Below are 25,681 nucleotides of genomic sequence, written 5' to 3'. Positions count from 1 at the left end.
TATTAAGTATAGTATCCAGTGACTTATAAATTTCCAAATTCTGACATGAAAACAGATGACTTTATAAGAGTTCGCCTTCCGTTGGGTTAACATTGCAATCATTATTACCTCCACCAAGGAGGTTATGTTTTGTAAGCGCATGCCTGTCTGCCTTGCGGTTAAGTTATTTAAAAATAACTGTAATGGAGCTAATAATGTAATCTATTTCTACATTACAACACCGGGCCACTGTCGCACGTCATTTATGTTTGCTTTTAGTCAAAAACAAGCATCATTTTCAGCCTGTCCCTTAACCAATATAACCAAAGTGTTTTCAAAACTAGAATCTGAGGCGATCATGGAAAAGAAAATAGTGTCTGACTGTGCAGGCATTGCTGAGGACGAAACCCCGTCTGATGATCAAGGTGATAACATACTAGTATATATGAAAACATCCACAGTCCATTTCTTTTCATTAGTGTTATTTTATATTCAAGATGTGCAAAGTCAAGTAGGATATAGAAATCGCCAGCTTGCAAATTCTTAGTTTTTTGAAGTAATTTATGTCACTTTTTCAATTTTAAAGTCTGATTCGTTTCCAGAGATCACAAAGCATATTTTTATTTGTGCGTAGGACATATAAACTGCAAGTGTGGGGCATTTATTTCTCATGCCAGAAAAATCATCAACGATGACGTAAAGACACAACACGGTTTTACTGCAAAAAAACGATTCCGCTTGTTTGGTGAAAATGTGCAAACGTGGAGTTTCAAAAACCAACACAGTGAGTTTTTGACCATCATCAATTTCAGTTGAAGAAACAATAATGAATAAATGTGTGTTCCCTTATCTAAGTTTAAAATAGACATTGATTCATAAAGAACCAAGCAAAAATTGACCGAAACATGGCGTACAAAATGTGATTGCTGCACTTTTGGATTACACGATGTTTTCAAATTATATTTTTCTCAATATTTATGATATAAGCATAGGCGGTCATTTACGAAAAATTCATATAGGATGTCCTATAAAATTCTGTGAATGTCTAAAAGGGAAATTATGTTATCCTATATTTCAGATTATCTACACGTGATTGTGAGGGTCGAAGGCGCACGGGTTGATTGGGACGATGAAGCGGTAAGCTTTCTACTTACTAAAACTTGAACAAGTAAAACCGTTGTCTTTCACAATTGCTCAACGATTCATTTCTTTGCTCTTGAAGTGTATATACAATGCATTTCCGTCACTCAATGTAGATTATACACTAGAAAAAAGTTATCGTGTTATCTTTTATAGAGAATTATAGCATCATAAGCAAAATACTCCAAAAGACAAACATCATGCAATCTAAAATTCCCTTTTACACACCATTTGCTTTTTTTCACATTTTCTCATACAAGGTGACTCTTATGGATTAACTTCTTATGAAAAGAGACAGGTAAAAACTCTTCAGAAATAATCATTGATCACTTCCTATTACCCATCAGCTGAGAACTATGTATATTTGCGTTGTAGGTGTTGGAGACTTTTCCGTGGTTTGGAGGGTACAGTTGGGTTGAGGTGCACTGCCAAGAATGCAGACAATTTCTAGGATGGTATGTCAAGCTGCCCGCTTATCCAGCGTGCCATAGTGTTATACGGCGATCCGACTGGTTTGACTAATTCTGAAGTGTTTCATAATCTGTTCAAGATTCTTCCTTTATGTTTTTTTTAATTAAAATTAGGGTTTCATTTATTTGCAGTCCTGAAGAGAATTTCTATTATCCTCTTTTTTTTTTTTTTTTTTTTTTTTTTTTTGGGGGGGGGGGATGATCTCTTTGATTGAAAGTTTATTCATTGTTGTTCTCAGATATTTTTGTAACATTTATTTCTGTTTATTTTAATTAATATACATATGGGTAGGTACTTCTTGTAAACATGCTTACCAGAAGCAAAGATAATTAGTATTCCCTTCTAAAATATCAATCACGAAAATTCAATCTCAATCACGTAATATATTTGTCATAATGTTGTCATAATGTTGATTGCTTAGGAAAGATATTCTTTCACTAGGAAATTCATAAAGGGCCAGCAGTATTTTATTGGACTTGTGATCAAGAACTTACAGGGACCTCATCAAGAAGGTGAAGTCTATCTGTGTAACGTCCTTTATCGTTATTATGCGCAATTCTACAAATGAATACGTTTTCACAGCAAATGCAGATTTGTACATACGGGGTTAAAGTTATTATAGTAGGCTTGTTAAGGGGTCAAACGCTGCATTTTATAGTACAAATGTCTAACTTGGCATAAATGTTCCTTGGGCCAAAAGAAAAATTTTTATCCAAAGAGACACCCTCTATCGATGCATAAATTAGCATAAATTATGCAAATTAGGTGCCAAAATATATAATATTTCATATTTCCATTAATTTTTGGCCTAGAAATATGTACAGATTGTCAAACCTGACTAAATTAGGGACAAGGAACTCATTTTTGATCATTTGGAAGCAATATATATATTGATTCCTACTATTTTGGGGGTGCAAAAGTCATTTTTGATATTGTTTTAGTGATAGAAGGTGATTTGAAGGGACAAAGAGGGTGTTTTAAGTGCCTACCAAGATATGTGTGAACGCTAGTAGGAATCAATATATATATCAAGTATATATAGACCAAACACTTCAAAATTCAACATAAAATAACAAAATTATGTCCACTTTCAAAATGGCGGATGGCGGCCATCTTGGATTTGAGGCACAAAATGGCCACCAATTGCTTCCAAATGATCAAAAATGGGTTCCTTGTCCCTAATTTAGTCAGGTTTGATAATCTGTACATATTTCTAGGCCAGAAATTAATGGAAATATGAAATATTATATATTTTGGCACCTAATTTGCATAATTTATACTAATTTATGCATCGATAGAGGGTGTCTCTTTGGATAAAATTTTTTCTTTTGGCCCAAGGAACATTTATGCCAAGTTAGACATTTGTACTATAAAATGCAGCGTTTGGCCAATTTTTGGTCCTTAACAAGCCTACTAGTAGGCTTGTTAAGGGGTCAAACGCTGCATTTTATAGTACAAATGTCTAACTTGGCATAAATGTTCCTTGGGCCAAAAGAAAAATTTTTATCCAAAGAGACACCCTCTATCGATGCATAAATTAGCATAAATTATGTAAATTAGGTGCCAAAATATATAATATTTCATATTTCCATTAATTTTTGGCCTAGAAATATGTACAGATTGTCAAACCTGACTAAATTAGGGACAAGGAACTCATTTTTGATCATTTGGAAGCAATATATATATTGATTCCTACTATTTTGGGGGTGCAAAAGTCATTTTTGATATTGTTTTAGTGATAGAAGGTGATTTGAAGGGACAAAGAGGGTGTTTTAAGTGCCTACCAAGATATGTGTGAACGCTAGTAGGAATCAATATATATATCAAGTATATATAGACCAAACACTTCAAAATTCAACATAAAATAACAAAATTATGTCCACTTTCAAAATGGCGGATGGCGGCCATCTTGGATTTGAGGCACAAAATGGCCACCAATTGCTTCCAAATGATCAAAAATGGGTTCCTTGTCCCTAATTTAGTCAGGTTTGATAATCTGTACATATTTCTAGGCCAGAAATTAATGGAAATATGAAATATTATATATTTTGGCACCTAATTTGCATAATTTATACTAATTTATGCATCGATAGAGGGTGTCTCTTTGGATAAAATTTTTTCTTTTGGCCCAAGGAACATTTATGCCAAGTTAGACATTTGTACTATAAAATGCAGCGTTTGGCCAATTTTTGGTCCTTAACAAGCCTACTATTAACATGAAACACAAATGAGAGAGAGAGAGAGAGAGACGTCTTCTATTTGTTTCTTGTTATATAGCAATAAGTGCAAGATGAAACACTATCACCAGAGTGATATCGATTGCCGAGAGATATTCAAGACATATATCGCGACATTGTGCCGGTAACTTATTTGATAAATAGGTAACGCGAGCAAGCACTCACATTCGAAATACACCAAAATTTCCAAGTGGGTAACGGAGAAGCGGCATGCATGGTATACCTGCAAAGATCCTTATACCCTCATTTAATGTTTGCATATCGTTTTTGTTTACCTAGCCGTCATGTGGTGTGCTGAATGCAACACCCCGCTTGCTGAGGCAATGCACCTCCAGGAGCGAAATGTTACACGGAGAGAAGGTGAACGGGATTCGAGTGAAAGGATAGCAATTGCTGGAGTCCATGGAATAAGGTTGGAAAGGGTAACGAACCCCGGTGGTGAGTATTATGATAAAGCAATGTGAAATGGCCAGCGCCGAGGCACTGAAATGATAATTGTAAAGTCCGAAAGTGGGATGATTTCAAATGCTTTTGGTGCGTTGAATTATATTGAAGTTGTATACATCATGATACATAATCGATAAAATAACGAAACAAAAGAGCAATCTTGCTGTTATTAGTGTTATTACTGTTGTTGTTGTTATATAATTGTACATTCCTCCCCTCTGTTGAAATAAGAAATGTTATGTTAACTTTTTTACAATTTAGATAAGGCGCAATATGGGAATTATTTTACTCTTCAATTTCAGGATACCATTTTCTCATTGTGCCAGTGTCAAAATGCATAAATTACAGAGCGGCTGGCGGGGTATGTCATCTTTTGCATTGTTATTCCCTTTCTGTAAATACATTTTTTCCTCGTCGCCACTGCACATAGAACACATAAAGAAGTGATTTTAATAATCATATTTATGTCGATTTATAGGTTATTTTAGCAGTGTCTATTTTTAATCATGGCGAGTTTCTTTTTTTTTTTTTTTCAGTTTTTTTACCAGGGCAGATTGCGGTCAATTCCTAGAACTTTAACAACAATGAGTGTTAGATAACAGTGGTTTCAGTTTCAGAATGATAAATGATGAAAATGCCAAGAATATGATAGAAATTGTCTACATATAATAGCTTTATTCATTTTTAGCCCACAGAAAATGTTTTTTCTTTACGACGTGTCACAAGAGAGCAATAATCTATATTCTAAAATATGAGCTTTTGCCAAAACCGGTCCGGACATATACCTGCTTCTTTCTTTATCAAATATTCCCCCTTGTCACTTTATCTCTCATAATACAGACTGATATCTTTTTAAAAAGATACTCTGAAGAGACATATTCACATAAAATTTGCTGGCGAAAATAGCCTTCAAGCGCCCAAAGATCCACCAAAAGAGAACAAAAATCCTTCATGATTTAAAAGTAGCTAGGTCACACTATAAGTGGGCTTCATAATCGAGTTTGCACAGGTTAACTCACCTTGCCTGGTACTTTTTTTGTCATGAACCAAGTATGAATATGTCATCATGCACGTAAATGGATTATAGAATCAAAATGTTTATATATCATTTATTGAAAATACACACATAACTGTATTACGCATGTCTCACATACATTGTATTCCTGCCGAATCACAGGTGCAACTGTAGCGTATTCACGGACGCAATTGCCAATATTATATGGTGTAGACAGTAGCTTCCAAAAGCAATATTTCTACGTAACGTACTGAAAGAATAACAAAAAATTCATAGTCTTACAAGGTTTATAACACCCACAGTGTTACAGCCCATCTTTATGTCGAAGTGTACCCACTATCATATATCCTTTAATCAGACATCAGCTAGGCATCATCTTTATCAGTCATTTTGAGTTTCTCAGAAACGCTGTTCTCTTGTACCTTGTATTATTTGCAATATGTGGAGGAATAATACCAGTAAGAAACAGGCAGGTTATTTTTGATGCCTTAAATTTGGTATTTTGAAAGATACGTTTTGTCAAAGGGCCATATATACATGATCTGATGTATTTCAATATTTTTAAACTTTAAATACTTGCCTCTCTTATTTTTCAAAAATTTGAAAAACGTTTAGATACCACATTTATACCAGTTTCTTATTGAATTCCAAGAAAACAAGCTACTTCACGTGGTACAAGGGATATGAATGGGAAATAATCTACTGCTCGGGATGTGATAATCACATTGGGTGGTAAGATAATGCACGCTCGCGTTATTTTCCAGGAAAGATAATTAGCACATTTAAAGTTTAAAGTACTTCTATGTACACCAACTGTAGAATTGTATTTGCATGTATGTCTATACTGTACTGAGATTTTATTGGGCATGAAAATCCACATTTAAAAAAAATCATTTATAAAAAAGATTCAGTCTTCAATTATGTAAATGCTAACTTGAAAACTAAATATACTCCCCTATCAAAAAAGTGTTACCCCTACACCATCACAAGCGTTACATAACTTTTCTGACTCCGCGCACAGACGCGCCAGGGGTGTCCTCAAATCCAAAATATACTGTACAAACTACTTACATATGGCTTTGGCTTCTCGATGGTAAGCTTGTTCAGTAGATGTCAGATTTTGTGAAACATGGTTCTAGATATCTGAATTAAAATATTGGTTTATTACATAATTTTCTTCATTTCGTCACGCTTCGTATCTTGTGTGATTTTTTTTTTTTATTTTTTATTTTTTTTGGTAGGGGAGTATATACAGTGTACATGTATATATGTATATATTGAATTGTATTTTTAATGTTAAGGAAATATACAAATGACAAACCATCAGACACATTCTACGGCCTTATCAGAGATCGGTTGGGAGGGCTTGATTCAGAACCGCCAGGTAAGCTCATTTTCAAATATATAATCATTATGTCTTGAGAAAAAAGCTTACTGTTCACACTCACCTGCTCAAAGTTGAGTTGGTGGTGCGCCTAAGTTATTATCCAACATCAGACACAAATCAAAGGTAATCAGATTAAGTACTTTTTACCAGCACCAGAGTCGAATTTTACGTTAAAAATCAGTGGTACCTCCTGGACTGTTATTTATTACGTTATTTATTCAACAGAACTCAGTTCGGTACCCTCTCCAGAGGCTGTGTGCCACCATGAGAAGCGTTTGGCTCTAGTAGTGGGCAACAACTATTCTTGTGGTCCAGCTCCAAGTCTGCCGTCTTGTGAAAATGATGCAGATGAGATGTATAAGGTTTTGAGTTCCCTTAACCAGCCATTTGAGGTAACCATATTAAAGGATGCAAATGAAAAGGATATCATGGATGTAATAGAAGGGTGGGGCAAGCAAAAAGATGCAGTTGTCCTTTTTTATTTTTCGGGTCACGGGAAAATTTCAGAAAACGGTGCCGCGCAACTTCTTTGTCAGAATAACGATACAATTGATGAGGACAAGATTCTGTTAAACTTAGGGGAAACAGATGCAGATGTCAAAATATATATAACAGACGCATGCCGAGGTCAAGGGACCGAAGGAAAAGGTCCAGCGTCAATAGAAAATGATATCAAGAAACACACAGCTCATCTAGAAGAATTAAACAAAACTAAACGTGGCTACGATATTATTAAAATACTTTCTACTTCTGATGGTACCCCTGCTTATGCTGGCTGTAATGAGTCTTCTCTGAGCCCCTTTACCCAGTGCTTAGTGGAGGAAATCCCTGTCATCCAGGATATACATGAACTCTTTCGACACGTGCAGGTAAAACTGAGAAAGATTTCTGATGAAAAAAATAAACACCAAATTGCTCAGTATTTAAGCCAATCGACAAAGAGGTTTTACTTCCAAACTTCCAAACCCACTGAAAACTGTCACGGGGGTCCATAGATAGTTGGCCGTTCATCGGTGACTTTGTACGATGTCTGCTATCCTACGGGAGCTGGGCTGTAGATTTGTTTATCGAACTATTTAAGAGATGTGATGGATGGCAAGTAATATTGAAAAAAAAAAATTACGAACGCCCTCCTTTGAATAGTATCTGTTTGGCGAAGCTTTGCTGTTGAATTTGAAAATTATAATCACTGAGGTTATTGCTGGTTAAATTGATTTTTTTTTATTGTTAAAACATTTCACGTTGTTCTTGGATTACTTTCAAACAACCTTAACTTATAAACGATAAACTTACCCGGTGATGTCCTGCAAAATTTTGATTTTCGACTATAAGGTTCATCCTCATTATTAACCATTCCTATCTAAAATATTTTAAAACAACTCTCGGTGAGGGTCTTGGCCATGAACTTTAGAGCAATGTCAAAGTAAAAAAGTCATATGTTGTCCCTTCACTAAGAACTCAGCCATGCTTTAAGCCACCTGCTGTTGGATCATTTCTCCGTCTTCCGTTGCGCCTCTTGTAGGAACAGCTGCATCAGTAAAATGATTACTTTGATACCGGGAATCAAAAGCCTTTTCTGTGCCTTCTTTGATACGGTTGCCGTGGCAGTATAGACTCTGTATGTATATAACTTTTTTTATTAATTACTTGTACGTGTCAACTCTGAGCGCTTCAAGTTGCAGCTACATGCAGTTACTGGTATCTGTACTACTCCTGAAGGAGTTGACAATGTTAAAAGAATGGACCAAAAATAAAAAATCTGTGGGAGATTTATGTACAGTGCTTGAAACTAGTACAATGATATATTTTTTTTCATATATGCATCTTTGTATTCAAGTTTGTGAGATGTATATATTGCTTGCGTTTAATGATTTATTATACAAAAGTGTATAAGAAAGTGTATAAGAATCTACCAATACTTTCCGTTTGAACCAGATGCAAAGAAGTTGTTGAAAATTTGTCGAAAATACCGATTTGGAAGATTCTTCTGCTAATATTTTCTCAAAAGTATGGGAAAATTAAAGTTGACATTGCCTTATAAAGACAAATTTTCGAAAAAATTGTCGATGCTAACTTGTTTCCATTGCCTGTTATATTTTTGAGGAAAAAGGTTAATTTATCACTTATATCTACAATTGATATTTTATATGGATCACCATTCCTTTTCCAGGTTTAGTGTTTGAATTGATGTCATATTTTTAAAGTAATTAACCATATATAGAAAAATGTGTCCTTATCATTGTATACATATAAGACCTTCGATAGTTCATTCCATTAGTCTGATATCCACACAGAACGAAAGACGATAATTTGTAATTCACAGTTATTTCAACATATTTTATCATTCATATACAGAGTCAACAGCGTTATATAAAATTCAACCGTTAATGCATTGTGGATGCTTATGTATTTCAGAAAGCGTTTAAATGTTGCCTGTAGCTGCACCTTATCAGACACTGAGATTGGTTTTTAACATGCATGTGTGTTTCTGTCGCTCGAAATAGTTTTTGCATGTGAAATATCATATAAAATATCATATTATATAAAGTCAGTTGTAAACTTTGTTTAAAGTAAAAATGGGTTTTTCATTTATAATTAATTACTGTAGTTAGTAGTTACAGTACTATAGAAATGAATGACGGCAGCTCAATGTGTGTTTCATTGCGCCATATATGGAGGCTTTTTACTGTGGATGCCTCGTGGTTTAGTTGAAAGCTTAACGTGTTTACACATAATAGTATCTACGAAAGTTTATAGTCTGTAATTAATTGTGAGCAAATTAAGACCAGTTGAGAATGTGTTGATGAGTTTTCTAACGTGAATGCTTAAATTATGTTTTGTTGTGTTTGATATATACTGTTGCCCTAATAAAATTATTGCTTTTTTGTGCTTCATTCGAGTCGTGTTGGTTTTTTAAATCATAATTGTTCACGGGAAGTTCAGAACAAGACATTTATTTTATTCAATTTTTTTTACAAAATGAGCAGCCAGCAGATTTTATAAGTGTGGAATTAAAGTAAAGATGGTTTTTATCCTGACCCCACTCAGTGAGAGGAAATAAATATGTTATATTATTGTCTGCCTGGTATTTTGTCAATCTATACTACAAATTACTTTTAAAATCTTTCTTATATCAAATGTTCAGACAAACATCGATCTGCATAAAGTTTGAAATAACTGATAATTTTTGACGAGTCTTACTCCTGGAGCGGTACTCTTTACGTATTAAATGCGCGATACATGTACAAGCATCACATGTACATATAAATCGTGATATAAGGAAGTTGGAGTTTTTTTTATTATTTTATTTTTACTCTTCATCTCCATACAATATCTTAATTTCACTGTCTGTAGCGAAAGATTTCCGAAGGTTTGTGCCACATGCCGCATGTCGTCTGCTCCTATATTTCCTGCTTCTTATACTTTTCTGAATATCCATGAAAAAAATAATCTAATAGTATGTTATACCTACTGTAGATGCATGTAAGTGAAATTAATGAATTAGGGAGATGATTTTTTTAACCTTCATTTCCCTTAAAAGTTTTTATTTCTTAATGTCACTGTCTGTGGGGGAAGTCTTCCAGACTGTTCATTATGTCTGGGCTATCAGGAATATCTAAATAAGCAGCATGCTTGTTCAGAGAAATATGCAGCGGATTGGACGACCGGGGGACGACGGTGATGTTCCGATCCAGAGCGAATCTGATCAAAACGGACGCTGGGCTGGTGCGGTATTTTCTCGCAGCCAGCATCACCGGGAAACTGCCGATGATTGGGTTTTCCTCGAAGAGCCCGTCGGCCACCCATCCGAAGCCAAGCAAACTGTGCGCCATGAACTGAATTCCGTTTTTGTCGCAAAATGTCCTCAGCGCTGTGTTTCTTGTCATTAGATCGAATCTGGCTTGGAGAACAGAAACGGGGACAGTTGCCTTTTTGAGAAGTTCCTTCATCTGCGACTTTTTGAAGTTGCTTACCCCTAATGAACGAACAACTCCAGTTTTGTTCATTTCTTCAAGAGTTTCCCATGATTCCTGCCACGTGCCGCGGTTGTCGTCTGCTTCGCATTTTAATTTCTTCTCGTCGCACGATGGCGCTTGGATCAGAACCAAATCAAGATAGTCCATCTGCAACCTCTGTAAAGATCGCTCGATCGACTTTCTTGTCGCCTCTCTGCCCAAATTTTTCGGGTGAACTTTAACGATAACGAATATGTCCTCACGTTCACAGTATTCGTTTTCAGCCAAAAATGCACCTAAAGTTGCCTCGCTTTCGTCTTCCGGATCGGTGTCAAACAACCTGAAATAAACGAAATAACCATAAATTCAAATTAATACTCTGTATTATAGCTCATGTTTATTTGAAATGACTTAGACTGAGATTGAGTGAAAGTGAAATCTTGACATACACACACATTATCCCTGAATATACATGTTTGGAAGCAGGCCATGCATCAGTTAGCACGGTGTCAGCAGGTGTTGTAACTTTTACCAAAAACTGACCTCGCGCTTAAAGAAAAATTCAAACGTACGAGTATCAGAGGGAAATATATCATAATTTAAATGAAGCAGTGGAATTGACTTAGCAAATTGAGTCCTGACGTAGAACTACATAATCTAACTAAGGTACAACTGTACCTACTGGAGTTTCTTGTTCTACAGTACTATGAGTACTCCAGATTTACTTGCATTCCCCTTAGGCGCTCGCTTTTTCCAACTACCGGTAGCCCTTTACGAGCGCTTAGTATACCTCACCTAAGAAGCAGACGTACCTGTAACCGACTTTGAGAGCGTGGCGGACACCCCTCTCTGCCTCTTCTGGCGTCATGCCTCCCAGGCCAAGCCCCAATACCGGCACTGGAGATAAAATAAAAATAATATTTAAAATATGATTAAAAGCTAAAACTTGAGGATAAAACTTCAAACAGATTAAACAGTACAATACAGTTTTCACCTAGTGTTTCTAAGATTTTATTTTCTATTAATTAAACTTTCTGAAAAAAAAAACACCCCTGAAAAAACACCAGGTTAAAAACAAACTACCAATAAAACTAGAAATTTATTTGACAAAGATATAGTCCCGTTATAAAAATATAGAAAAGAGTGTGCTGAAATTAATCCAACTACACAAAACCTGGTGTTTATGCGAGCACCTTGGAAGCAAAGGAGGCGTGCTAAATTGTTAAACTGATTACATTTACTGAGAGTCCCATGCGGAGTTGGACCGATAGTTGTATTGAGAATGAGCCCTCAGACTAAGAACGAAAATAGCTTGAATCCGTACAATCTAAATAAGGTCGGGCAACATTATTATCTGACCACAGCAGTCTGCTAAAAATAAAATCGTTGTATTGCGGTATATATTGCGGTGAAAGGTGACCTGAGCTGGCCGTCAGTGGGGCACACCAGAATACACTACTTCAATCGCCTATTGCATGCGGATCCGGGAGATTACCCAACAATATTTTGATGAATTACAGTAACTACACTTAATGGCGCTGTTCAGACATGGAATTATTATGAGGTAATTGAAAAAAATCTCGTTGAGTGTGGTATGTGGAATATATGGGAGGGTAATACTCATTGACACTGGTTCATACTCTTTCGACCGATAAAATGTAAAGACGATGGAACAAAACGTCTGAAAAATATCAAAGATAGACCCTCCTTGCAAAACTATGCTACTCAAAAAAGTTAGGTTGGCAGAGTATCTCTTCGACTACGGAAGTGGGGATCATGGTAAATGGAAGCCCTGGATGCATTAATATCTCTCTCTCTCTCTCTCTCTCTTGCTTTCTCTCTATCCCTCTCAAAACAAGTGTGTTGAAGTCATGCCTGCTTCAAATTACCATAGATGCCTCTCAATATTATGATAAATTATAAAATAGAGAAATACCAATTTACAATTCTTATGTAGGGTTGTTATCATTATACATCCAAACTACTGTTGCCAAATCAGAGCTTGCTACAAACATCACGTGACTCAGCAACTGTGATGTCACACTTAACCTGTCACAGCTGCACCACCAGCTGCACATTACTCGGCGGCACAAATATTTCGTTAGATTGAGGAAGCTCCGAACATCCGATACTAGGTAGGCTAACCATAGCTTTGTCCATGTAAATAAGCAATAGTTTTGTTATGAAATCTTTTCAAAAATGTAAACACGAGCGATATTTTTTCTGTTGTTAAGCGCCAACGGGGATAAAACATTTACGTATACGTTGAGTTCCAATGTCGATCTTGATACGGAACACAATGAATTATTTCTTAGAGGATCGAGTCACGCAACCTCACGTGTGTCTCATCCAGTGTCAGTTTCCTTAACTCTCCTGGGCGTCCTTGTCTCGTGAGGGCAACCCTTGATTAAGGTTTATTAAGGTGCTGGAAAGCACACCGTCAATGTTTGATCAGTATACTAATTTTTGTAATATACTGTGGGTGCCTGCTGCTGCTGAGTTATAATACAAGATTTTCAGCTTTATTCACCTCACGAGTAAGATCAAACGAGTGTAGTGACAGAATTACTCTCCTGTGCATTTTACCTGAGCTATTTTTTAAATAAGTATAAACAAGACTTAGTGCTGGTATATTTCTGGTGAAACACACCCCTTCCAAGTGATTCTCTTGAGTTTCTGACCGGCATCACTTCATATTTAAGGTGAAAAAAAAAACATTGGTCATTTACAACGAGGGGGCAGTGACGTCATTTGGAGACTTTCCTTCCCTTTTTCTTTATTCGTCCTTCAAAAATGTAGACATAGCCTACACATGCACGCAACCAAACGAACACATACATATGTATATATACACATGCGCGTTCTTGGACACTCTTGTATACAAAATAGTGCCACAAATGCGAGGCGTTTTATAATGATCTCTCATGACATTAGGGATACATATACATATACGTACTGGGGTATCCGCTCTTCAGTCGCCTCTCGTCCATCTCGTCAATATCGGCACTCTCTCGCGAGATTTCCATGGCTTCGGGTTTGAGATAGCTGTACTTGGCAAATACTTCACTCATTGGCATATTGGCCATAGAGATGTTACACTTCATATCTGGTGAATAAAAAGGTAAAAAATATATACCTCCCTCGATATGGCAGTACAAATAAAGGCAGATTGCAAAATAAGATTGATATAAGTGTTAATTGAGTCTAATTTATCAAAGCCACTAGAAGTGTCAACGCCCTTCTATCTTTCGGCGTGTTTTCTTGACACTGTCGTACAACCTCTCCATGGTTTTATATTTACGATATACACTAATGCGAGTTATAGAACAAATGAGCTGATTTATGGTGTATTTTTTATCTTTTTATTGTTATTATTATTATCATTAATCCAAATAGGTTTACACACATCGATCCGCAGGTACGTGCATTCACACGCATACATTAAACACGCACGGACTTACTTGAAACACACATCTATACACACGCGCGCGTGCGCGCGCGCGCACAAACAGTTCAAAACTTCTTTCCACCCACCTTTCGGTTTCTGTTCTCGAAGCTTGATACACCCTTCAATATAATCAATTACTTGATCGGTCTGCTCCACGTTGAACATACAAAGAAGGAAGTCAACAAAGATGGCGAGGGCGATATTAGGGGGTCCGCCATGTGTCCTTACTTGGTGCCACCACCCCTCGGGGACATAGATGATGTCTCCGGGTTCTAGTGTGGCGTTATAGATGGCGACCTTGGCGACGTCTGGGTATTTTGTTAAGTCGACTGATTCCTGGTTGACTGGCGAGGAACCTGAGGAAATGGAATTTCGGACCGTGAGACGTTATTTAATCTTTTATATCTACTGAAAAATCAGTCTCTTATTTGAAGAGGTAAATTAACTGAGAGTCAAAACTTAATCAGAAATAATAATGGGCTGCTGCTCGTACATATAGCGATGTAAATTAAACTATATAAAAGAAATAATACAAAAAAGGCGTTATATTCCAACCCAAAGATTCAGCCATCTTAATCTTTTATTAAATGTGAGAAATTATATCAGGCAAAGGCGGATTAAGATACATGTACGATTGAAACACAAATATGTGAATTCAACTTAAAGTATGAAAACGAACCGAGAGAAATAAATGATATCATTCTATGTGAAAATCCGCGTCTCTAACCGGAGTGGAATTTAAAGTCGTCTGAGTAGAGGTATTTCCCGTCACGTGGTGTGGTCAGGATCCATTGTCGTCCGCCTGTCACCTGCGCAAATATGGTGTCTGTGACGTCATAGTGGATATCTGTGCTGGACCAACCAGAGTTGAAAAATATGGCCACCTGCTTCAGCTAGAAAAATTATTGGAATTATAAGATCTTTATAATGTACGTCGTTTATTCTATAACTTTGGTGAACATATTATTCTTGGTATAACAATGAGTATCTGAGCGTGATATCTGTGACATCATACTAAGGATGTTGATGTGGTGACATGGTAGTGAGTATCTGAACGCGGTATCTGTGGCGTATAAGTACATGTAAGGAACAACAAGGGTTCAGAAATGTGGCAACCTGACTCAGTAAGAGACCTAATTAAATTTTAAGCTTTGCATATCCATTATTGGACATTTTTTACTTTGACTTTGGCGTGACGTCATATATGTAATTTGTTCTGAACCAAAACCACAATTGAGAAGTGGGTGCTGACAACTGTTGCAGCTCAGCTATATTTGCAATGGTTGCATAATAAACCCATCACTTTGACTGCGTTCATGTATATTCCTTGTATAATCTAAAGGAAATCGTTACATTTCTTTATGCAAATTTTTGTTGAAATAAAAATACCACTGACGGATACTTTCAGAAATATGACGTGGCGTCAAAGGGATTTTTACACACCAGTTACAGTGCGTCTTTGATATTGTAACTTATCACAATTGAATAACCATTATAGTAAATATTTAAAAAAAGTTCTACTTCGCAGCAGAACCACTCACGATTTTCATGAACCCATCACAAGCTATGTAGCCAGGGAAGGTGACGTCCTCAGCCATCTCCTCGCAAATGGTGGAATCCATGTAGATTTTATGTTCCTTATATTGACTGTAACAAAACATGTGGTAATAATTCTTTAAGGGAAAATTCTCAATGGATTGGTCTACGTATACCGATCCAACTCCACTGAGACTTGCTAAATGCAATCAGTTTAATAGCTTAACAGGCCTACTCCTGGCGTTGTGTTGAATACAGAAAAGTTGGTGATTGAAAACAAGAGAAGGCTTTTTAAACTGATTGCATTCAGCGAAAGCCTTTGCGGAGGTAGATCGGGCTACATGTACGTAGAACGATAGTTTCATTGTGAAAGGGCCCTCAGATACAGAAAGTCCAATTTCTTTAAAGATCAACTTACGGTAATGATATGTTCTTTTGTGAAATGTACCTCTAAAAAGCATGGATGATGTCTGAGGCCGATAGTTACTGAGAATTACCTTCACTATACTGAACACGAAGTTAAATAGGCAAACTGTTTATATGACTTCTTTTAACAAATTCACCTCTCAGACTCAGGTATATTATAGAAATAACTACCTTTACGTTTTGAAGCTTGTTATTGAGACGCATGGTTGGCTTTGTATAGAGGACTGAGTTTCTACCGTCTAATTCACTATGTACATATTAGGGGATGCGCAACCCCACACAATGGGGGAAGGGTCACAGTAGGCCTAGCACTGTCACTGCATTATATGGAAAGGAACAAGGCTTCGAATGACAGCATGATCATATTGATGTACAGCGATCTATACCTGAATATGCTGCGTCACTTTAGGTTGTTTTGATCAAATCAGGAAATGTCTTTTTTATTCTATTTCTGTAAAAATATTTTTTAGTAGTTATTGTGAACTGTTCACTGCAGTGGCATGCTTTGTTATTGTGGGGTTGGGGGCAGGGGGGGGGGCATGTGGAATAATTCCTGTCTCCTTTACTTCCCTCCCCAGTTTTTATGTATATATTTTTTTCCGAGCGAAAAGAGACGCCCCCTTCTCTACTCACTCGACCCACTTCTATAGCACCCCTTACCACGTTTAAGCCCCCCCCCCGGGGGGGGGGGGGTCACCCGACTTACTCTAGAAAATCCGCCATAGACATCATCATGTGGGCAGGATGGTACTGATCGGTGATGTTCCTCCACATTGAAAGAAAATATCGATGCCCAAATTTCTCCCTCAGGTATCCCTCATCTGACCACTTCTGGACCGCCGGCCAGTGCCTCAAGGCCCCCTTGACCACTAGGGGGGCCGACTGGCGCACGTAGTCTCGGTAAAATTCCTCAGGGTCGGGGAAATAATCCAGCGAAGGAATTTCGATAGTTTTCTCCACCTGGTTCCCGAAAGGTTCCATATGGCCCTTCCACTTGCTCGCATCGTGCGGATCTTTTCCCCAAGGCAAAGTCGAAAACATCGAGGGAAGGTAATTCCCGAAGTCTTGAGAGCCCCAGAAGGTCCATGCCAGAGCCAAAATCACTGGAACGACCCCTGCATAAAATTTGGTTGCAGTCTCCATCTTCGTCATCCAGTTAAGAGTCTCAGGGAAAAGGCAATAGAGCGTGCATTTAAAGATATCCGGTTAGTAACGTGTCAGGGCACTCTTCACTGCGAAAGACGGGATGGGTCGTTGATTTTGAATGAATGAAAATGATTTTGAAAACAGGGGAAGGTTTATGTATATCGGTGCAATCGTGTATCAATGTACCTGATACTATTGGGTTTTAAGGGGTATATGCAAGATGGTTTGGGGGACTTTAATCAGCATATCTTAATTCATTATCAATAATCACCATTATCATTATAAATGCCTTTTTATTTATATAACATTTTATTTATTTATTTATTCATTTAATTATTTATTTATTTATGTTTTGGCATGTGAAAACAAGATTCAAGGCCAGCAGTTATATAATAGTACGAACTTTGAAAACGTGTCATAGTCCACGTTTTAGAGAGAAAGACAGTTTGCCCAGCTTATATAACCTTTCTCACAGACCGACAGATGGCGCAGGGGACAGTTCCTCGCTTTGCCACGGAGCGGCGCCACGGAGCAACGACGGTTACACATTTACATTTAACAAATGGGGGGGGGGAGCAAGAGAAAAGGTTCGCTATAGAAAAAAAAACTGATCTTGGTTCACAAAGGATTCATGGTAAAAGAAACGGGCAAGTAATGGAATGAATGAGTTATTTTATTATTGTTTATATTAAAACATAACATTTTGGAAAACCATAGCAAGTGTTTTTGTAGGCAAAATGAGTCAAAAATTCCATTTCTGTGAAAAAATTTTGAGCTACAAGTAATTTTTCGGTCGGTAAATCCACCATTTTTGGAATGTATGTACCGGTGCCAGTAATTATATACAGTACGTGGGTATAATGGTATATGTACCTGTGTTGAATAGGGTTAAATGAGTTGTGAAATATATTTCTTCTTTGTAAGCAATGACATTGTTACATTTCAAATAAATTTTGGCTTCTTTGGCGCTGCCAAGCCAGAACCTCAGGCAGTCAAAACAAGAAGTGATAAGATCTCTCAAGTTTGTTTGATGTGAATTAGATGGAATAATCAGTATTATCTGTAACAGTACCTTCATCTCCAGTCAAGTTGTCTTTTTTCTCTCTCTCTTTTTTTTTTCTCTCTCTTTTTATAGCGCAATTAACTAAGAATGGGACTTGACAGAGGTAACCTTGTCATGAATTATTTATTCGGTCTACATGCATTATTTATATTTCTTTATGAGTACCCTCATAATGTTACGTATTGCAGATGAGTGCAGTTTCTTCCCCTGGTGACAGGCAGCAAATTAAGGAGGAACATTTCGACAAAAATTCAGTAAACACGTGTGTTTAAGTGATCGCAGACACAGTAGCTGGGTCACTACCAGCAAGTGAGTAGAGTATGCGGACAAAAAATGAACTATTTTCACTGCAGTTTCCAATTACATTTTTAAAATAGATACTGTAGGTAGACGTAAAATTTATTTCAGATCTGAACTAGAATAAGCCAGTATTGGGCCAAATATAAAAAATGAAATACTGCGGCATTTTGTAACAGCAAAAACATGAGCAATGCTTCATGTACCGAGGATGTAAAGTTATAATTCAAGGGTCCCCTAAGCTACCTGTGTGTAGTTCAAATCAAGGAGTTTTTTTAAAACTCCTTGTTCAAACCAAGTGGATTTGCATATTCTTCTGTAGTAATTTATCTCAAACTTTTTTTCGGTATCAACATTCTCATTTATAATTTTCTTCTCTTTTTCTACAGCTAGATAGAACATGGCGTATAGAATTACACTCGCCGCCATTTTAATGGTGTTACAAGTTTATGGCACCATGGGAGGCAGAGTATACGGTCTGGGAAAAAATAGGATTTCCCCACCTATAGGACCTGTTAAACCTCCCCACATCGTGTTTCTCTTGGCAGACGACTTGGGCTGGAACGACATTGGTTATCATAACGACGAGGTGAAGACGCCGACTCTCGATCGTCTTGCGGCGGAGGGGGTGAAGCTGGAGAATTATTACGCCCAGAGTTTTTGTTCTCCAAGTAGAGGCCAGTTACTGACGGGAAGATATGCGGTAAATGTTGTGTGTGTGTGTGTGTGTGTGTGTGTGTGTGTGTGTGTGTGTGTGTGTGTGTGTGTGGGTGGGTGTGTATGTGCGTATGTGCGTGTATGAAGGGGGGTTATGGTACTATTTTCTTGAAATTGCGGGTTTAATACAGAACTGCTTTATCACTCAAGAACGCTCTCTATTGCCTGCACGAACACATTCGCCTGGATAATGACCAGGGAATAATGAAGTTTGAATGATCGCTCAGTTGGCTTACCCGATCCTGTTCTGCCCCCGCCCCACCCCCACCCCCCTTGTCCAGATAAAAATACCAAGAATCGCGTTAATACCCTACCTCATTGTACTTACAGGCAACCACTGGACTATCTAATGTCATCCTTGGTGGTATACCGGAGGCCATGCCACTGAGCGAGACTCTGATATCACAGAAACTGAAGGAAAGGGGCTACAGCAGCCATATTGTGGGGAAATGGCACGTGGGCTGTTACGAGAGGGCTTATCTGCCAACAAACAGAGGCTTTGATTCATTTTACGGTACGTATATATGGTATGTGTACAAGTTCGCCATAATCCATATTAAATACAGAAAGAACTGTGTGTGGGTGTGTGGGGGGGGGGGGGGGGGGGGGGCACAATGAGTCCTTTCCCCCGCTTTTGCTACGGAGATACTAAAGTTACATTTCCTTTTGTTCTCCCTCTATACAACCCCTTAAAAATGAAGCTACAAAAAAAAAAAAAAAAAAAAAAAAAAAAAGAGCAAAGGAGAGCGAAGCAGAGTACTCCAGAGCGACTGTTCCATACCTGTTAACTACGCACGTATATTCATTAATATTCCTTGTTAGCTATTTCATTCAGGTATTTGACCCCCTAAAAGATACATTTTTTGCCCCCAATTGAACATGTTACCACAGCAAACTCCTAGGCCCAACGGTGAATGTACATAACGTGTAGTTAACTGAGAAGTGTATGACATGTGGCAGAATAAGACAAGAGTGGTTGAACACCACGTACTTCCCCACCAGTGTGTACATGTACTGACTAATGATGAAAAGGGGAACGGTAGTGACAAGCTGTCTGTTTACCATATTATTAAGTCAGAAAATGTAAATCAGATGATTTGATATAGGCAAATGTGCAGTACAGCACAAATTAAGCAAGTGATTAGCGACAGTGTATTTGCAATGACACAGAGGAATTATATAGATATACTACCTGTGTACATAAAGTATATCAGAATTTAAACTTATGGCAAAAAATAAAAATAAATAAATAAAAACAGAACACGCGCATCCATTCGTTATTCATGTATTTATCTATATAATTATTATTATTATTATCATTATTATTATTATTATTATTATTATTATTATTTATGTTAAGGAATCCAGTATGGAAGAGGGGATTTCTACACCCACGAATTCTGTGGTGTCGTGTCGGGAGTGTGCGGCCTTGACATCTGGAACAACACACGTCCTGATCATACCAAGAATGGCACCTACTCTACCGACATCTATGTGGAGCGAGCCACGGATATCATCAACAAACACGACCCCACCGATGTAAGCTGATGATATAATTGTCTTAGTTTGGTTTTCTTAAGGACATTGCATGTGTATCTGTGTATATCTCAAAAGTAAACAGAGCTACATGTATAATTACGCGTATATGGTACCAAGACATATATATATATAAAGTTGATGAATCTTTCATGCTTTAAGAATATTCAATAACGAAATGTTTCGTATTAGCTTTTGACATTCATGTGTGCGTGATTTCGCCATTTTGTGTTTAAAACATTTTATTGATAAAAGTTAAATGTTAATGAAACTAGCTACTGGTATGGTTGCCATTTAATCTGTCAAAATTTCAAAATGGCCGTCAAACACTGTATTATCGTTTCGGCGAGTTCACGTGAGTAACTGCGCACGTGATTTGATTGTTCACGTGACTTAATTGGTATTTCAGCCATTGTTTTTATACATGGCCTTCCAACTTCCCCACGAACCACTGCAGGTGCCCGTTAAATTTGAGGCTCTCTATGATGACATGCCAGATGGCAAGAGGAAAACGTTTTTAGGTTTGTGTTTGACTAAATGTTTGTACTGGTCAAGAAATCGCTTGCTTTTATGTCGATTAATTCATTTCACTTCTTTGTGGACTTCTTCAAATGACATGTACAGGTTCCTATTATTTATATGAAATATCTTTTATATTTCACATAATGCTGGACAGTACACCAAAATGTTACAGCAATATGTTCTAGTTAAAGTAGATTTATTCATTGTGTCCCAAATCACACGTGTTTTTGTGAACTTTGAATTCGGTGAATTCCATATTACGTTGTTTTTGCAAATAAATTTTGATCAGAAAAATTTTGTTTTCTGGTTTATTAAATAAAATGATCTCTCTGCACACAAACAACAATGGCCATATGAAGCATTTATTTATTATTTCAATAGCAATGGTGTCTGCTTTGGATGCAGCAGTAGCAAAAATCCACCAGGCACTAGAAGACAATGGCATGTTGGACAACACAGTGATTGTTTTCTCTTCTGGTATGTATTTCTTTGAAAATTCACCTGTAAATCACACCTATACCTGCTCCAAAAATGCACGTTATCCCTTCAGAGTGAAATTAGTGACGTTTCCACAGCTTTGCGTACAAATAATATTAAGATTGAATAAAGCTCAACAATTGTAACGTTAGTGTTTAATTCGACGCTTTTAGATCACGTTCATAATCGAGTAAACTCTAAACGGATTTTTTTAAACTGACAGACACGTTCGAAGATATATACATATCTTGTATTTCATCTAGTAAGCATAACATGAATGTTTAATTTCAGATAACGGCGGATCCCCTCTTGTTGGTGGGAATAACGGACCACTGAAAGGGATCAAGGGTTCTTTGTGGGAAGGCGGGATAAAAGTGCCGGCATTCGTGTGGTCCAAACTGCTGAGGAGACCTCGACGTAAGGTGACTCAGCTGGCCTCCATAACGGATTGGTATCCGACATTTCTTGGCTTAGCCGGCCTTGATGCCTGTGAGCTGAAACTGGATGGTTTTGACATTTGGAAGCTGATAAGGTATGCAACTACTGGTCCAGGATGAATGGGAACAATAGGTCACTTTTCACCCCCCCCCCCCCCACCCTCGCCGAAAAAAAAAAAATCAAATGAAAAGTAAACCAAGTGAGGCGAGAAAATACAAATGCACTGTTTAATCACTGTGTTTTATGTCTTCCGTAAAAACATCCTCTCGTTTAAGACTAAATATTAAATTCATCATCAAAAATGATCAGTCAAAGGCTTGGGTAATAACAGGGCATTGTAAAGAAAGGGAATTAACCCATTTAAAACGGAAAAAGGAAACAAATTTGAGTATTTTTCTTTATACAATTTGCAGCACGGGTGGGCATGGCGGACAACAGAGAAAGGAACTCTTGCACGAGCTTATCTGGCCCTCCACGTCATCCCGATTAGTTCCCCGAGGCTCCCCTCTTTATAATGGTACATTTGACACCTCACAGAGGGCAGCACTGAGGTGGGGGAAGTGGAAACTGATTACAGGACAAGCAGGTACCGAGACGAGCAAGAGAGAGAGAGAGAGAGAGACTTAAATCGCCAATAACGTTGCATAATATTTAACTGTTGGTGTTAAAACAACTGCTCAGGATCACGACATTGCCTTTGGTTTAAATTAATTTTGAATGTGAAGGTAGGACAGGGCCCTTAGCTGAGAAAAATGATCGGCTAACTGACATCTTCGTACGACTGAAACAAATTTCTCGGCTCCAAAGTGTCCGGAATATACAACTAATATTGATTTCTTCACTTTGTTTTTCTGAAATTTCATTTTCACACTAAATTTATTTCATTTGTATGTTTCTAATCTTATTTACTTCAGCCGCTATTCGGGGTTATGAAGACGGTGCTCCCCTGTTTTTCTCTATACTTGGTCCTGACCCTGCAATAGAGGATGTCCCATTGGATAAGAACGTGTGGCTTTATGACATGAAGAGAGACCCACTGGAGGAATGCGATCTGTCCGACACAAAGCCGGAGATCGTAAAGCGCATGCTGGATCGTCTGGAAGAAATCCGCCAGATGTCCCCACCAACTATTTTTGTAAGTGAAACAGACCCGGCACTTAACCCGGCCCTCCACGGCGGTGTGTGGGCGCCTAGGGATTAAATGTTATCAGTGTTTTACATAACTTAATGATACGACTCAATGATTATTTCATTCTATAATCTGTTATCTTTAGTGAATAAATCTAAAATACTTATTGCTGATACTCTTATTGTTATTATAACGGTAATAATAATGATAATAATAAATATCTTTCAAAAAAGCAATTAAAGGATCGAATAACCAAACCGTTACTCAAGTAGAGTAATAATAATAATAATAATAAAAATAATAATAATAATACCAAAACATTAACTTAAATATAAATGCCCTTAAATATAAATTTGCTTTCAATGACGTGTTGGATTTCGAAAAACCTTAAAACCTTACTCCCATGGACACCATCCGTTAACGTGGATTGACCCAACTTTGCGGGTACTCTCGCTTAGTGCAATCAGCTTAAGTGAATGACAGGCCTCCTCTTGTTTACGACGTACTTGTATCATGACACGTTTCCGTGTATTGGAAGAGGCGTGGGTGGGGGGGGGGGGTGAAGCTGGAGAATCACTTCGTCCAGAGTTTCTGTTCTCCAAGTAGAGGCTTGTTACTGACCGGGAGATATGCGGTAAATGTTGTGTGTGTGCTCTTGTGCACGCATTCTAACCGAGGACACACACCCGCCCGAAACCCACTAACCGAGGACACACCTCCAACCGAGGACGTCCTCGGTTGACATAAGCAGTGGAATGCATAAAGGGGCCCATTTCAAGTTAGGTGGTGAAATTTGACGCTATTCTGAGCCAGTCCTCGGTTATGCTGTATAGCGCGGGCCAAATTCCCGCCACGAGTGTATCAGAAATACTGTCCAACTTTTTGTCTGAAATCGGGCTATACACACGCGTCCTCGGTTGTGCTGTTAAGGGCGGACCAAATTCCGCGTCCTCGGTTGTGCTGTAAAGGGCAGACTAAACTGAAACTAATGTTATATCTCAGATGTCTATATATTCAGTAAGTTCATATTTTTAAACTAAAGGTCTTTTTTATCAAATTAAGCTCTCCTAGGCCGTTACGTAACTACATAACTATCATCGCACTGTACATATTACGGCACGCTTCTTTATTAGTACAACTGACATGGAGTGGTTTAAATAAAGAAGAACTGTCTGAATTTGTGGCTCACTCGGTAGATCTTAGGACCGACAATCTTTTGAGGGTGCAAGAATTACTCGGAAGTATCAAATAAACGTACCGGTACGTTAATTAATTTTCCAAATTTCTTCCCGCCGGTACGCTCCATTTTCACCCAGTACGCTTATTAATTTTTCAAAAATCTTCCACCCGGTATGTTTATTAAATACATATTGTACCGGTGGGAAATTACACAAGTACAAGTCACGCTTTTTATTTTCTTAAATTGAAGTATAATGAGAAGAAAATTGAGATCTCAACTCATTACCGACTGTTCTACCAACAGCACTGGAAAGTAGGTCAAGCGGAAGTCGCTCTCTGAACACAACAGTACATGCGTCACCTGATTTCAGTTCCTATAAATAGACGTGCTTTCCCTTCAACAGTGACAACTACTCATGTACATCGATCGAATGATGCAATGTCGCAAGGTGATAGGATCATATTTATAGCTAAGGAGGTCATTTCAAGTGCAGCAAAGAAGTTGTGCCTGTTTTCAAACGTCAATTATTTCATGCCGATTTATGATTTAAACGATGTTAAATCACATTTCTATGTAAGATAAACCCTTAGGAGTTTACAGGTATGCAAAACGAACCTTATATCTGAGAATAAATTTACTATGAATAACGTTTCCGTATGGCTCTCGGAGGCGGCTTAGGTGCGACATATCTGGGTCTTCGGCCCCTGACGATTATGAAATTTAACTCATGGCAAAAATATATATATATTAAGATAAATTATAATACTGAGTGAATTTTACCTGGTGAATTTTTTTTTTTTTTTTTTTTTTTTTTTTTTTTTTACAATGATCAATAGCTAGCTTTTTTCTTTCTCTTCTTCTTCTTTATTTTTATTTCTTTATTTCATTTTTTTTTTTGGGGGGGGGGAGTGGTGCAAAGGTTTTTTCCACCCAGTACTTTTATTCCATCCAGTACTTTTATTAAATTTCGAGATTTTTTACACCCAGTACTTTTATTCCATCAGTACTTTTATTAAATTTTGAGATTTTTTCCACCCAGTACTTTTATTCCATCAGTTCTTTTATTCGATACTTCAGAGTAAATGAAAAGGGTAAATGGATCGTCCGTAAACCCCCTTTACACTGGGGCGGCGT

The 25,681-nt window shown here is 37.5% G+C and overlaps 3 protein-coding genes across 4 annotated transcripts; 2 read left to right on the top strand and 1 right to left on the bottom strand.

Annotated features, from left to right (window-relative positions):
• The first annotated feature begins 4,111 nt into the window (after nt 1–4,111).
• On the top strand, nt 4,112–7,672 carry LOC147760346 (uncharacterized). The gene is made up of 5 exons (XM_087018748.1): nt 4,112–4,265; nt 4,577–4,635; nt 5,942–6,021; nt 6,591–6,673; nt 6,902–7,672. Exons 1-5 carry the CDS (start codon nt 4,112–4,114, stop codon nt 7,669–7,671), a joined length of 1,146 nt encoding a protein of 381 aa, XP_086874874.1. The 3' UTR covers nt 7,672.
• Nucleotides 7,673–10,189: 2,517 nt separating this feature from the next.
• Nucleotides 10,190–17,194, bottom strand: LOC106175142 (uncharacterized). Its single transcript, XM_013556987.3, has 7 exons — nt 16,749–17,194; nt 15,622–15,727; nt 14,808–14,973; nt 14,167–14,436; nt 13,589–13,738; nt 11,445–11,529; nt 10,190–10,972 (listed from the first exon to the last, which is right to left on the bottom strand). The coding sequence occupies exons 1-7, from the start codon at nt 17,192–17,194 to the stop codon at nt 10,234–10,236; spliced, it is 1,962 nt and encodes a 653-aa protein (XP_013412441.2). The 3' UTR covers nt 10,190–10,233.
• LOC106175141 (arylsulfatase J) lies at nt 12,676–23,685 on the top strand. Of its 2 annotated transcripts, none has more exons than XM_013556986.2 (10): nt 12,676–12,767; nt 18,440–18,560; nt 18,938–19,251; nt 19,596–19,779; nt 20,626–20,804; nt 21,211–21,322; nt 21,705–21,800; nt 22,092–22,332; nt 22,652–22,824; nt 23,153–23,685. In XM_013556986.2, the coding sequence occupies exons 3-10, from the start codon at nt 18,949–18,951 to the stop codon at nt 23,437–23,439; spliced, it is 1,575 nt and encodes a 524-aa protein (XP_013412440.2). In that variant the 5' UTR covers nt 12,676–12,767; nt 18,440–18,560; nt 18,938–18,948; the 3' UTR covers nt 23,440–23,685. The 2 variants fall into 2 exon arrangements, with proteins under 2 accessions (XP_013412440.2, XP_086875458.1); XM_087019332.1 differs by lacking the exon at nt 12,676–12,767 and adding an exon at nt 17,118–17,247.
• Nucleotides 23,686–25,681: the final 1,996 nt, after the last annotated feature.

Source organism: Lingula anatina, chromosome 8 (genome assembly GCF_051362555.1).
Source record: "Lingula anatina isolate TDL-2025a chromosome 8, LinAna3.0, whole genome shotgun sequence".
Lineage (NCBI taxonomy): Eukaryota > Metazoa > Brachiopoda > Lingulata > Lingulida > Lingulidae > Lingula > Lingula anatina.
Note: the sequence above shows the minus strand (reverse complement) of the source record. Positions and strands in the feature narration are given on the sequence as shown.